At 37.9% G+C, this 13,919-nt stretch overlaps 1 protein-coding gene across 1 annotated transcript; it reads left to right on the top strand.

Annotated features, from left to right (window-relative positions):
- The first annotated feature begins 83 nt into the window (after positions 1-83).
- Positions 84-10,434, top strand: ubac1 (UBA domain containing 1). The gene is made up of 10 exons (XM_041787961.1): positions 84-506; positions 2,259-2,379; positions 2,467-2,540; positions 2,673-2,780; positions 2,940-3,042; positions 3,305-3,413; positions 3,613-3,895; positions 5,046-5,132; positions 5,930-6,068; positions 6,846-10,434. Exons 1-10 carry the CDS (start codon positions 369-371, stop codon positions 6,959-6,961), a joined length of 1,278 nt encoding a protein of 425 aa, XP_041643895.1. The 5' UTR covers positions 84-368; the 3' UTR covers positions 6,962-10,434.
- The last annotated feature ends 3,485 nt before the right edge of the window (positions 10,435-13,919 follow it).

Genomic DNA, 13,919 nt, shown 5'->3' with positions numbered 1-13,919 from the left:
GAAAGCAGCCTGTGACTCAAAAGAACTACGACTCCCGTGGTGCACCGGGGTTGCACCGTGAGGTTCAAAGTTCATAAATTACAGTAAAAATAGGGTAGTCGCTGGCTGGCTGGCTGTGTGTCCGCTGGGAATAATAAACAGCTCGGTGGCCACGGAACTTAACGGGTGCCACCTCACCGACAACCGGCGGGGGAAACCGAACATGGCCCTCCGCTAAACGGCGCAAGCTCTTGGCTTTTTGTCGGAGGATTTACACTAACACTGCTAGCTGGGTGCTAACGTTAGCACGCTAGTTTGCCTGTAGCTCTTAGCAACTGCTACTAGCTAACGTCACTGGACTAGTACTCTTTACTCTCAAGTCTGCAGCTATGTTCGTTCAGGAGGAGAAGATTTTCGCCGGGAAAGTGATAAAAATACACATCTGCACCATGGACGGCACTGAGTGGCTGGAGGAGGTCACGGAAGACACCACTGTTGATAAACTGAAGGAGAAGTGCTTGAAACATGTAGGTGTTTGGGTTGTTTGTGTCTCCCTTGTTGCTTTTTTTGTCCTGTCATTCCCCTGCCCAGGGTGTTTGCAGTCTACCGTGCCCTCTGTTTAAACAGTCAGTGTCAGTGTCACTGGCTTTGTATTTTTAGTAACTGGGTAGACTCTGCTATTTATAATTTAGCAGGTTGGCTGCCCCTCTCAAGCTAGCTAACAGTACGACTCTCCCCCCTTTCCTGTAAGCTGTGGAGAGCCATATAGGCATGCTGCTTTAGGTTACTGACACCCTATAATTACACGGCTCATCTCACTTCTCCTTCTATGGCATCATTATATCAAGTGTAAGCTATAAGTTTGTTTTTGATAACATGATGAATTTATCCATTCTGTTATATATTGTTTTGTTGCATCAACACACCAGTAAAATGATCAAGTTCAAATGTTTTATCAGATTCAGTCATCCTTAAACATTTCATCATGTGCAATATAATTGCTTTTTTTTTAACCAAGTCAGCAAGTATACCAGTCTGTTTTTTATATATGAAAAACGTGATTCAAGTTTCATAAGTACCAAAGAGTCATTAGGGACGTCATCGATATTGATTCCAGTTTAACACCACTAAAACAAAAGTAGAAGTCCTTGGCACAAACTCATGAGAACTTTCTGGTTCTTCAACTGCAGGCAACCTCCCACATTCTGTCTAAATTGCACAAATGCTTTGGCAATGTCTTGCCACTGAAACATGACAACTGTATTTGTCTAGATGGTGTGAAGAGATGCTTTCATTTTTTATTTTTTTACTTAAACAATGATGTTTTTTAAGCTTTGGTTCTTTTCAGTATTGTTAATTGGGGTTGCACAATATTATATAAGCATGATATCAGTATCGACAGGTATTATCTTAAAAATTTAATTGGCAGATATTAACATTGCTGCAGATATTTACAACATATGCCCATATATCAGCTGCAAATATGAGCCTAAATGTGGGTCTTATTTATGAATAAGTTTGATGAGTTTTAGGCAGGACAAACAACTACACCAGCTGAAGTCTGCCTCTCTGTCGATCTTGAAATATTTTCTAAGGACTATTATTTGTTTCTTTGTTCATCCTGAAACTTTGATTTGTGTTTTAAGGACAGAAGTGTTAGGTCCACACTACGTCTATATAACAGTATCAATAAGAACTAAACTTAATTTGGAAATATCTGCATATCAGACCTTAACAAAAGTCCATTATCAGGCCCCCCTATTGTTGATCATTGGAATAATAGGAAAGCTACTGTTTAAACATGGGGACACTAAAAGTAAACACAAAAATTACATAATAGTAGCTGCAGGAATTTCTTGCATTGGCAAATATCATAACTAAATTACAACCAATTTTTGGCATGACTGATTTATGGCCAATCAAAATAGCAGCAGATGCTTTTCTCATTTCTGGACTTATTGTTTAAATTATACTTTAGTGTCAAAACATCAGTTGACAAAACAGAATCCAACATTCGTTTAAGCTGTTTTATTATGCACATATTTCAGACTTACTTTGGATTGTGTAATCCCGGAATTTGAAGAAAGAAAAAAAAAAGAAAAACAGATATCGCACTATTAATCAGATGAAAATCTCAATTTGATGTTACCAGTTTTGTCTTCACCTTACTGACCTTTTTTAAAGTAGTAGGCAGAGTCTGTATAATGAAAATAATCAACAGATGCAGCCCAACTGTTTGCTGTTTGGATTGATATTCTTTGTTTGTTTTTGCTTTATAGTATGTGCATGGAAGTCTTGAAGACCCCAAAACACTTACCCACCATAAACTAATACATGCTGCTACAGAGAGAGTCCTCACTGACACCAAAACTGTTGCAGAAGAAAACCTCAAAGATAAAGGTGTGTAACACCCTATTTAATGAAGTTCTTAGAAATGAATATGACAGTCCTTCACTGTTCTCCATAAATTGCTCATGTTTCTTGCAGACGTTTTGCTGCTCATAAAGAAAAGACCACCACAAACTCCTCCAAAGATGGCAGAAGTTAGTACAGACGAAAAGGTACATTAAACCAACTGTGTTATTTGTTGAAGCATTAGTCATAGTGTTTGTTTGTCATTGTTTTGAAATTCTACCTTACTCTGATCAGGCTGATTCTAATTATCCATCTTTGTTTTCTCCTGATGGTCACAGAAGAAACAAGATAACAAGGCTCCAGACAAAGATGCAATTTTGAAAGCCACCGCCAGCCTGTCCACACGCCACACAGACCGCACTGTTACTCAACATAACATCAGAGATGTAAGGTTCTGGACAGACTTGGGGATGCTCATAGAATGTAAAATAAGAGTTGAACATACCGGTTATATAAATAATTATAATTCTTTTAGTTTAAACTTCAGATGCTGATATTCAGATATGTTACTGACTGTTTTTCATTACTCATTTCTGTCATTTCAGTTTCAGACAGAGCTTAGAAAAATTCTGGTTTCTCTCATTGAAGTTGCTCAGAAGCTTCTTGCCTTGAACCCTGATGCTGTAGAACTCTTCAAAAAGGCAAATGGTAAAGGACAAAATTATTTCTAGGACTACATAAATTGTTCTAGTCTTAACAAGAGGATGATATTAGATTGGGTTTTACATTTACGTTTTACAGTAGGAATAAATGTGTGCTACTGGAGCAGGACAAGACCTTTTTCTTGTCTCTTATAAGAAAGTATACTTTGTTCCACCTTTATTATTGAACAGGACATTTCACACATACCGGTATTCCCTGTCCTTTGATTTCAGTTCTTTGTTTTTTTGTGTGTCACTTTCTTTTGTAGCGATGTTAGATGAAGATGAAGAGGATCGAGTGGATGAAACAGCACTTCAGCAACTCACAGAGATGGGTTTCCCTGAGAGCAGAGCCATCAAAGCTCTTAGATTAAACCAGTAAGTCTGTGCTGGTGTTAAAAAGAACCTAATCTACAATTTAAGATGAGTGAAACTATTTTGAATAATTTTTCATTCATTTATTCTCAATTCAGCTCTTAAGGCTGACTCACCTAAGGATTCACATTAATTATACATTCTTACCAGACTTTCACGATTTTCCCTTTCAGAAACTTTATTTCCTCATGTCTTTCTGCAGTATGTCGGTGACACAGGCAATGGAGTGGCTAATCGAGCATGTAGACGATCCCTCAGTAGACACACCCCTACCAGGCCAGGACTCTTCTGGTGCAGCAGGAGCCACAGCAGCCGCCACACCAGGCCCCTCAGCTTCAGCCTCAGCCTCGGGCTCAGCCTCTGCTCCTAACCTCCTCCGCAGCCTCTCCAGCCAGTCGAGCACAGAAGAAAGCAGTCGACAGGACGAGCTCACAGAGATCTTTAAGAGAATCCGCAGGAAACGGGAGTTCAGACCAGATTCAAGAGTGGGTGTCTTCAACCAGTCAGAGCTTTCAAACAGGGATTTGGTTGTTATTTACTTTACCAAACTCTTCTTCTTAGAGTTTGCTTCTAATGGGTTCAAGGAAGGTTGTCTTTCAAATTGTTGCATTGTTATTGATCAAATCATTCGGTCTTCAGAAGTGAAACACGTAAAATGTTTATATTTTAAGAAAGCTTTTTTTCCCTAAATTATTTCAAAACTAAAAATCCACATCTTCAAAAATGCTTGAAAATGGTGACTTTTTTTATCTAAGAACTCAAAATGAAAAAACAGGAAGGACTTACAATCACAGTAGTGAACTGCTTCTTGTTATTGATGGATAAATCCATTCACTGTTTACTTTTAAGTGGATTATTATACTTAAAATGACTCAGTGTGTGGGAAGAAGCTGTTTATTCTACAAGCCCCACACTACACATGGATTTAAGATGAGCTTATTTCAGCTGTTAGACCTTTTTTTAATATATAAAACTTGGTAAAATATAAAGATACATATTAGTACTTTTGAACATTATCATCACATTTTAACCATATTATTTTAATAATGATAACTAAGATCATTTCATGATACATCTCAAAACTTGTTTTCAAACAGTACAGTCTCAGACCTTGGTTAGTTTGATGTGATTTATGCAAATATTATATTTAATCTTGAAATTCTGGTATCTAATCTGAAAATATAAATCCAGTAGCATTGCAGCCCTTGCTACAGTGTCGAGAACTATTAAATGATTTTTCTGCAAACAAGTATGTAACGACACGATCTAAAATATACATGCATGCATGGTAATAATGAGAAGAGACTGCCTACAAAACATAAATGGTACTGAAAGATTTGTTTGTGGATTGAAAGTGTTTTTTATCTTTAGTTTTAGAAATTCTTGTCTCCTGCTAAAGGAAAGGTCTCCCCAGTATTTCTAAAAATAGAGAACTGATCAGCATCTTCCAGGAAATCCCTTCTGCTGAGCTTAATTTTTCTGGCATACTGTCATTTCTAACTTCTTCTGGTGTGCACAAACTGCATTTTATTCCTCAAAGACACCCACCAGGCTCAAATGTAGTATGGCAGTGTTGTTGGGATTAAACTTTGAGTCTCTTTAATCTAAAACACTCTCTCTTCTGTGTTTCTGCAGGCTGTCATTGCATTGATGGAGATGGGATTTGATGAAAAGGAGGTGATTGATGCACTGAGGGTTAATAACAACCAACAGGATGCTGCGGTAGGTGAACACATCCACAGTTGCAGGCTTTGCAAACAATCATATATGAAATGAAAGCCCTAAAGGCAAGTTGGAATTCTTGATTCTAAGCTACATGATTTTGCAGCCACTTATTAAAGACCCACCAATGCAGAAAAGCAGGAAAATACGGAACCCATTTATTTGTGGGAATGTTCAGTAGCTCTTGTGTCCACTAGGAAAACTTTTTAATCACTCCTTATGACCACAAAACGGTCAAAGGACCATATGTACCACTTAAAAAAATTATTTCCTTCAGAATTGTTTTGCATTGTATTTGAACTAGAATTGTGTAATCAATTCATTTATGACTTCAGTGTCCATCTTACTGAAGGATACTTCAGTGTGACCATAGTTTGATATTTTCCAAAATATGGTCATGCCACCCCTGATGAAGTTTAAAATGTTGAATCAATTTCTCCAGGATTTTTCGTTTCATTCTTTTTGACTAAAATGTTATAACAGAATTTCATACTTTTACTGAGACAGACTTTCCTACATTCGTCCTCCATGATGTGACACAGCCTTTCAGTTTGTACTTCTTGCACAGAAATTTGGCAGACTTGGCGCAGACTTTAAGAACCCTGTGCAGCTTGTGTTTGTGTGCAAGTGCATGAATCAGAGCAATGAAAAAAATGCAGTGGAAATCACTGGCTCCCTGTTTCCCCATCTTTGCTTGCATGCATGTGAGATTGCATATGCAGTGACATGCACATGAAATAGATGTTCCCAATCTTAAAGGTAATTTTGATCCCATGTTGTATTTTCCCATCCTCTAGTGTGAGTGGCTGCTGGGAGACAGGAAACCTTCTCCTGAAGATATGGACAAAGGCATCGACACCAACAGCCCACTGTTCCAAGCCATTCTGGAGAATCCAGTGGTTCAGTTGGGTTTAACCAACCCTAAGACTCTGCTAGGTACAGTCTGCCCAAATGGATCAAAAAATCTAGGGCGTAATCTCAAAAACAAAACCCACTTTAAGGGAAAATATGAGCCCAAGAAATGACAAAGCCTTTTAATTCACCTGCCTCTTTACCTTTTTGTGGTTGGATAGAAAGTTTTTTTTGAATTTCATTTAATTCTTAGTCTAAGTCTGCAACATTTGAAATCAAAATCACTGGCTTAAACAGGCTGAGGGAGCAAAAAAAAAAAAAAAAAGAAACTAATAAAGTTTATGTAATGGAGCACAGCTTACTTGGTTTAGACCAAGAAAAAAAAAACACTTGCATAGGTTACTGCATTAGGTCAAGTCTTGTTTATATTCACAACACCTTTATGTAAAGTAATCCATTGAATAAAAGACAAAGAAGAATCTTAGCATAACTGTCAAAAATTATATTAGACTATCAATGTAATAAAAAGTTAGAGGTCAGACACAGGTATATCAAATTTTAAATATTACAGAATAATGGTCCCTGTGTTGTTGTTTTGTACACACTCTTTTAAGGGGGACCTTTAGTTATTTACATGCCAGAAGCAGCCGGATTATAAAGATTTGAAACTAGTTCTGTTCCCTCTGCTTTAATGTCTCAGTCCATTTAGTAACCCACACCAGACTGACTAAAAAGCTTTAAGTTTGTCTTAAAACTAGACCATAAAGACTAGCATTTGGTTGTGCCAGGGATGTCTGAGCTGCCTTTGAGAAACGCATTTCTAACCCCCGTGCTTTATGCTTGCATCTTGTTTATATGCAGCATTTGAAGACATGCTGGAGAATCCTCTGAACAGCACCCAGTGGATGAATGACCCTGAGACTGGCCCTGTCATGCTCCAGATATCCAGAATCTTCCAGACCCTTAATCGCACATAGAGCCTCGTGGTGACCTCCTTCGTATGACTGTGGCAGCTTGCGTGCATGTGTGTATGAGATCATATTGGGATGTATGAATGTGTGAATAACTGAGTTTGGCAGAGACACAAGTATTGTTTTTGCCTTGTAAAGACAACGCCGGAGGGGTCAAAGTATGAATTAAAATATTCAACATATAACTATTTATAACAGTATGGTAAATACACTTATACAAACAAATGTTAACAACATGTTATTATTACAGTAATAATAAAAAACAAGATTTAGTATGTTGTTTTTACAATTAATGAGAACAATTTATAGCTATGACAGACATGATTTATTTTATATAATTTTCTCCATGTGCAAAAATGACATCAGACATCAGTTTAATGTTTACACTTCAAAGGAAACTGTTTTTGTATGCTTTGCGATATTTAAATATCAATTACACTTCTGTGTCTGTCGCTTTAAATTGTTACATTTCATCAGTGGTGAATGTGTGACCGTCCTCTGTCACTTTCATGTTTGTTTTCTCTCTCCCTGGTCTTGTTTTTGTCCAAATACCTGGTTAAAACTGAGAGGCTGGTGGTCAAAGTTTAAGAAGCCACTGTAATCTCTGAAATATAAGATGCATGGGTCTGTGTAACATATAAAACTTAGCTAGAGATAGTCTGATTTTTGGAGTCCCGGAGAGGGAAAAGATTCAAGCTGTCTTCCTGTGTGCTGGTCTTATTTACATTTAGCAAAGTACAAAAAGTGCAGTGTCTGTGCATATATGTAGCACTTACACCTTTTATTTTCACCACGTGAAGTTTTTAGTCGAACTGGCTAGCTAATGGTGTGATAGTTAAGCTTGCTAGCTACGGAAACTGTTGTGACATACAGACCCACTGCCTGTGAGTCACTCTGCCAACTTCCACAGCTCACTTGTTGTCTTTTTTTTTAATGTTTTAGTCTAAAGATTGAATTTATGGCTTTTGCCATAAATGATAGGACAGCTGAAGAGAGACTTGAAACATTGGCGAGAGAGTGGGGAAAGACATGCGCCAAGACTGGGATTCAAACCTGTGACCAATGGGTCGAGGACTGATGACACTGCTGGCTGCTGTACCAACTGTGAGAACAGTGGTTGTCTTTTATTTAGGTGTCTTTACAATCAGTCAAGTGCTCCACAAATTGTATTTCCTTAATAGTAGAGCTGTCAGCATTTATGCATTAATCAAGGTGAATTAGGGTCCTCAATTACTGCGTTCATTCTTTAGATCACAGTTAATCACATGCCTTATTTTAACATACATTACATTGACACTGTTTGATAGGGCTGCATCCAAACAGGAAGTCACCAACTTAATTAAGACAGTACAAAAATCTTAAATGAAATAATAACTGTTTCTAATTCCACATAGTGGAATTTCAAAATGTGTCAAAAGGGATGATTAATCACAATCAACTACAGAAATTCAGAGATTAATCGCAGTTGAAATGTTTCATTGTTTGACAGCTCTACTTAACAGTATACCACTGTTTTCTTTAAATGCAGGATTAAGTTGTTAAAAGTGGTGCTGTCAGCCTGGTTTGCATTGCTTTGTTTCCCAGCATGTTTTGAGCGGTGACGTAGCCTCTGGAAGTACACAATGACAGGGGATAAAATTTTCAACAGTGTCAGGTTGGATGCAGTTGGTTGTGTTGGGGTGAAGATGGCAATTTTGTCAGCATAAAGTGTAGTCCACTTTTTAGATTAAACAATGGGTATTAAAAGTGCATCTTATACATCAGATTTTACAGAAATAAAAATTAGGCTTTCAGACCTGTTTCCTCCGTCTCTTTTCACACCTCTGAGGTCACTGTAAGCCCACCACCTCTCAGTCTAAAATGAACATTTGTCCTTAAGCTTCTTCAGATTTTTGAAATATTTATTTGACTCTCTTGCCTTCTTAGACGAAAGCTGTACACTAAACTGTTTGTGTCTTAGTCATGTTTTTACAAAGAAATTATACGTATATTAAGCCTGTGTGTTAATCGTCAATGTGCTCTTGAATGTCATATATTCATGTTGCTCTCACTTAGCACTTGCTCACCTCTATGAATATAACTTACTGCAGCACTGAGGAAGTTAAAAGAAGGGTTTGTGTCTCAAAAGGCTGTGGTGGGATCTTAAATGAAGCTGAGCCTAATCAAAAGCCTTTATAACCTTTAATCTGAATGATGAAGGTTTATGCTCACTTCATGCTGTGAAAGTTCGAGCATCCTCTTGAGAGCAAAGATTTTTTGGAATTTAAGACACAACCTGTGTTGGTCTTTTGGTTTACTTTTTTCTGTTGAGAGCGATGAACATTTATGCTGTCAAACCAAATCAAAATGTCGATATATAACCTGCCTTTTCATTAGATGTACCCGTCAAAAAATACCCTCTACTCTTGTGCAATAGCAAGGACTTCTGTTAACCTGTAAAGAAATATATTTGATTTGAGTGTTAAGAGATGTGTGATTAGCAATGGGGTAGTGTGTTATACAATGTTAGCATCAAGTACTTCAATTCTCCAGCGACAAGAAGGTGAGCTGAGTCTCACATGGTTGTACCATGAGTTAGAAACAACATGGAGGGTGGTGTGTTTTGCCAAGCTTTTGAGTGTTTTTATTCAATATTTAAAATGTGGTATTGATGTGACTTTCTGCTCAGGGAGGCTGAGATTGTTTTTCTAAATCTGTTGTTATGGCAAACCTCTGCTCACCCCAGTCTCGTTTGGCGTTTGAAAAAAGGCTTTAACCAATCTGTGTAAAATTTTGCTTATGAATAAGAGCACCAACAAGACATGGTTTTGTAAATGCAATATTTGAAAAATATTTAAATGTTTTTAGAGAGGTGTCTGTTTGAACAATGTATTATTACATTATTTATATATCAAAGCCAAACTAGCAACTTGTTCTTATTTATAACATTTTTAGCAAACTTCAAAGCTAATCTACAAATGTGAAAAAAAAATTAAATGATTCAAATGTTGTTTTTACAAAACATCATAAAAAGAGCTAATGGACTGGGAGGTTTCAATGTGTGTTAAAATATGAAGTGGACTTCTACACGTTTCTGGAAGCCTCTGCACACATTCTGGACCTTCATCATATCCACAGTGACCAGCTGTCTCACCACCTCCACGCTTTGCATTGGCATGCGTCGAAAAAAAAACCTGTCCCGTCATATTTTGAAGCAAACAATGGGAGATGGATCATTTAAAAGAGAAAAAAAAAGTCCACAGAAAATGTAGACATCTTTAAAAAAGTTCACCAGGAACAGAGAACAAAATGAACTTTATTACTTAAGGACACTGAAGCACTGATGGAGTCACAGGTTAATGTTTTCACTCAGCTTTCATGCAGGACTGTCCCAGATTTACAACCTATGCAATATTCTTTCACAGTCTGTCCATCCAAACAGCCTCATGGCTACTGGCATCTGAATCACAATTTCATTAAAGTTATTTTTTGTGGCTGTATTTGGCTTCTGAGTTTTCCTTTAAATGAATAACAGCTTAGGGATAAGATAAAAAAATGGGGGGGGGGGGCTTGAACTTGTATTGTTTTTCTGACTACTCACATTCAGACACTGATGGTAAAGGCTGACATGTAGTGGCCATTGTTTTAACTGATTTCATTCATACGCATTCACACAACACTGATGCAGGTATAGTATGGGCTACAGTGTCTTTTATCAAGACACTTGACATGACTGTTGGAGACCATGAATATCTGAGGGACTGCTTGATATTAGATTTGCTAATATTGAATTTACCTGTTCCTCTCATTGTGACAGCTTTTGTCTTTGAAACACATAAAACAAGAAGATTTCATCCTGCAATAAATTATAGAATTTTTTTTCAAATACAGACATTTAGTAATTAAAATTGGAAGGTAATTTCTCCAAATGATGTGTAGATTACATACAAAATGGATTTTAAACAGCAACATTTAATCAAGCTTCTCTGCCTTTTTGAGACCTACCACAAACAACACTAATAACCTGTTTACAAATAGAATGTGCTTGCTTTTTATAGTAAGTAAGTAAACTTTATTTATACAGCACGTTTGAAACAGCTTTCAAGATAATCCTGTGGAAGTGCTTAAAATACCACAAAATGTGCATAAATGTAACATATGCAGGCCCATATTTGCATAAACGTTCTTACTAGAGGGCTGCATTGAGATTGGGTCCCGCCGGGTCCCGCGGGACGCAACCCAAATCTCGCGGGAGCGAAAAGGTCTGATTGTTCATAAAGTAAGGAAGGGAAAATAATAATGATGATTTGTACATTACAAAAACAAGATATTTTCTGCATACTTGGAATAGTTACTGATGAAAAATTCTTTAAAGAAATATCATAGAAACTCTCAGCCATATACATGAAATAACACAGGAAATGGATACGGGTCATTTTTGACCCGTGTTGTGCATTAGAGGGGTAATGATGAAAAAAGTGGTTTAACTCAAAAAGTAAGAAAGTTAAAAATCAAATAAGGATGTTTGATGATTAAAAACAAGGTAATTGAGGAACACCTGGAGGACTGAATAATGACATTAATTTATTCCAAAGATATAGAGATAATAGAAACTCATCCGGGTCACTTTTGACCCATGTTGCCCATGAAAGGGTTAATATCTACTGACTACTAAATGACGTGACAAGTACAGTTTCATAATCATTTCAACGGAAAAAATCGTGTTTTTGTGTTGTGAAACTTTAGTAATGTTTATGCTGAGAATGGCTAAATGAGCTGTCCTTGGTGCTGAAACGCGGCAGATTTGACTGACAGCTGCCGCTCAGAGAGAGAGTGAGGGAGAGATGGACGATTAAACGTGCTTTTCTGCAGCTGATTCTTTTTTAATCATTTAGATTAACAGGTCGTCTGTAGTCACATGATCTTCTTGGCCCGTTTTTGCACAAGGCACTGTTTTTGATTTTTGATGTATTCCGTGACATTTTTGTTTCCCCTTTACCGCCGGAACAACATCCGGTCGGGACCTGAAGATTTACAAATTAAGCACTGCCCATGAATCTTTATTAATAGCCTATAAAGTAACGTGTTTTCTCCTGTGGGACGGGAGAAGACACAAAATCAATGCATCTCTATTACTGTGGGGGCATGAATTCTCAGGGTTTTGCGGGAGCGGACGGGAGTGTAACACACACGTTGCGGTTGCGGGCGGTAATAGTCAGAAATTCAGCGGGAGCGGGCAGGAGCGGGATGAAGAAAACAGTCCAGCGCAGGGCTCTACTTCTTACCTCTTGATACCAAGATTATGCCAATGATATTTTGCATCCCAAAAATAAATCTTGGTGTGGTTAAAATCTCCACTTTTCTACCTACCTTTCTGCTACCTGAAAGGAGGAGCATCGCAAATCAATAGAGGTAATCAGTTCACTCATGGCCCTCACAAGTTCTACTGCAGGCTTCAACAAAATGAGGCAATAATTACATTCAGCCTTACATGACAGAAGCTATCAAAACAGGAGTAAGTAGTTTCTACTCATCATGCAGTGTATTCAATGAACATTGTAAGTAACTTACAATGATTTAAAATCAAAGAGCAGTTCATCTCATTACAATCTATTGTTAGCTGATGTTACATTCATTTAAAGATTTATTTGTTCATTGTGAGGTAAATTTCCAAAATCCATCAGCCACAGTGGCCCATGGGTCATTAAAAGTATAATAACAGAGAGATTTGTACCAGAAAACAGTAAATATAATCCCCCAACCTCTGTCTGCTCTTGCACAGAGTCAAGAAGCTGTGCTCTGACCAGAAGCATTTTTTTAAATCTTAGCAGAGTGGGTGTGGCTTCAGTTAATTCAACTGACACACCAATACCACAGCAGATGGTACAGCCCTATCCTTCATGATTTTGAAGATTAGTTTTATAAACTTAGAGATGTTTTTCATGACTGAAATTTGGCCTTGCAGTTCATGACAAGCCCCTGGAAGCCTCAAGACCAATCACCCTTCTCTCAACCAGGTACAACATCAACACTGGAACATGGAATGTGAGGAGAATGTACCAAGCTGGGAAAACCTTTCAAGTAGCAGCTGAGATGAGAAACTACAACCTTGCGATACTGGGAATTAGTGAGGACAGGACAGAAAAGATTGACGAGTGGAGAATGGTTGCTCTACTCAGGCTATGAAGATGAAAATGCCCCGCACACAGAAACACCACAAAAGATCCAGACAAGGAAAGAGAAAAAAACAGCATTAACAAATAGTCACAAGAGAGCATCAAAACAAAAAGCACAAGAAAAGTACAGGGAGGTCAATAGAATAGTAAAAAAAGAGTATCAGGTCTGACGAGATCTGCAGAAGAAGCAGAAGAAGCAGCAGCAAGAAATGGAAACATGAGGCATCTGTATGACACTACCAGGAACATGTCAGGCAAATATAGCAAGCCACAAAGACCAGTGAAGGATAGAGAAGGTAACAGCATTAAAATGATAGAGGGCCAACTTAATGGATGGGTAGAACATTTTGAGGAACTGCTTAACAGACCTCTGCCAGAAAATCCCCCAGATATCAAACCAGCACAGATCAACCTCCCCATCAGCTGTGACATACCCAGTAGAGAGGAGATCAGGAAAGCTTTGCAGATACTAAAGAGTGGGAAAACAGCAGGACCAGATAACATCCCAGCAGAAGCATTAAAGACTGCCAAAGAAACCAGTGTAAAGCTGCTGTACCCTTTCTTCTAAAAGATCTGGGAAGAATAAATAATACCATCAGACTGGAAAGAGGGCCTTATCAGCAAGCTTGGGAAGAAAGGAGACCTAAGCAACTGTTCCAACTATCGAGGGATAACCCTACTCTCGGGGCCAGGGAAAGTTTTTAATAGGATCATCCTAAATAGAATGAAGGATGTAGTGGACCAGCAGCTGAGAGACCAACAAGCCGGATTTAGGAAGGATCGCTCATGTGTTGACCAGATTGCCACTC

Source organism: Cheilinus undulatus, linkage group 5 (genome assembly GCF_018320785.1).
Source record: "Cheilinus undulatus linkage group 5, ASM1832078v1, whole genome shotgun sequence".
Lineage (NCBI taxonomy): Eukaryota > Metazoa > Chordata > Actinopteri > Labriformes > Labridae > Cheilinus > Cheilinus undulatus.
The sequence above is the reverse complement of the archived record's forward strand: the minus strand, read 5'-3'. Positions and strand labels throughout refer to the sequence as shown.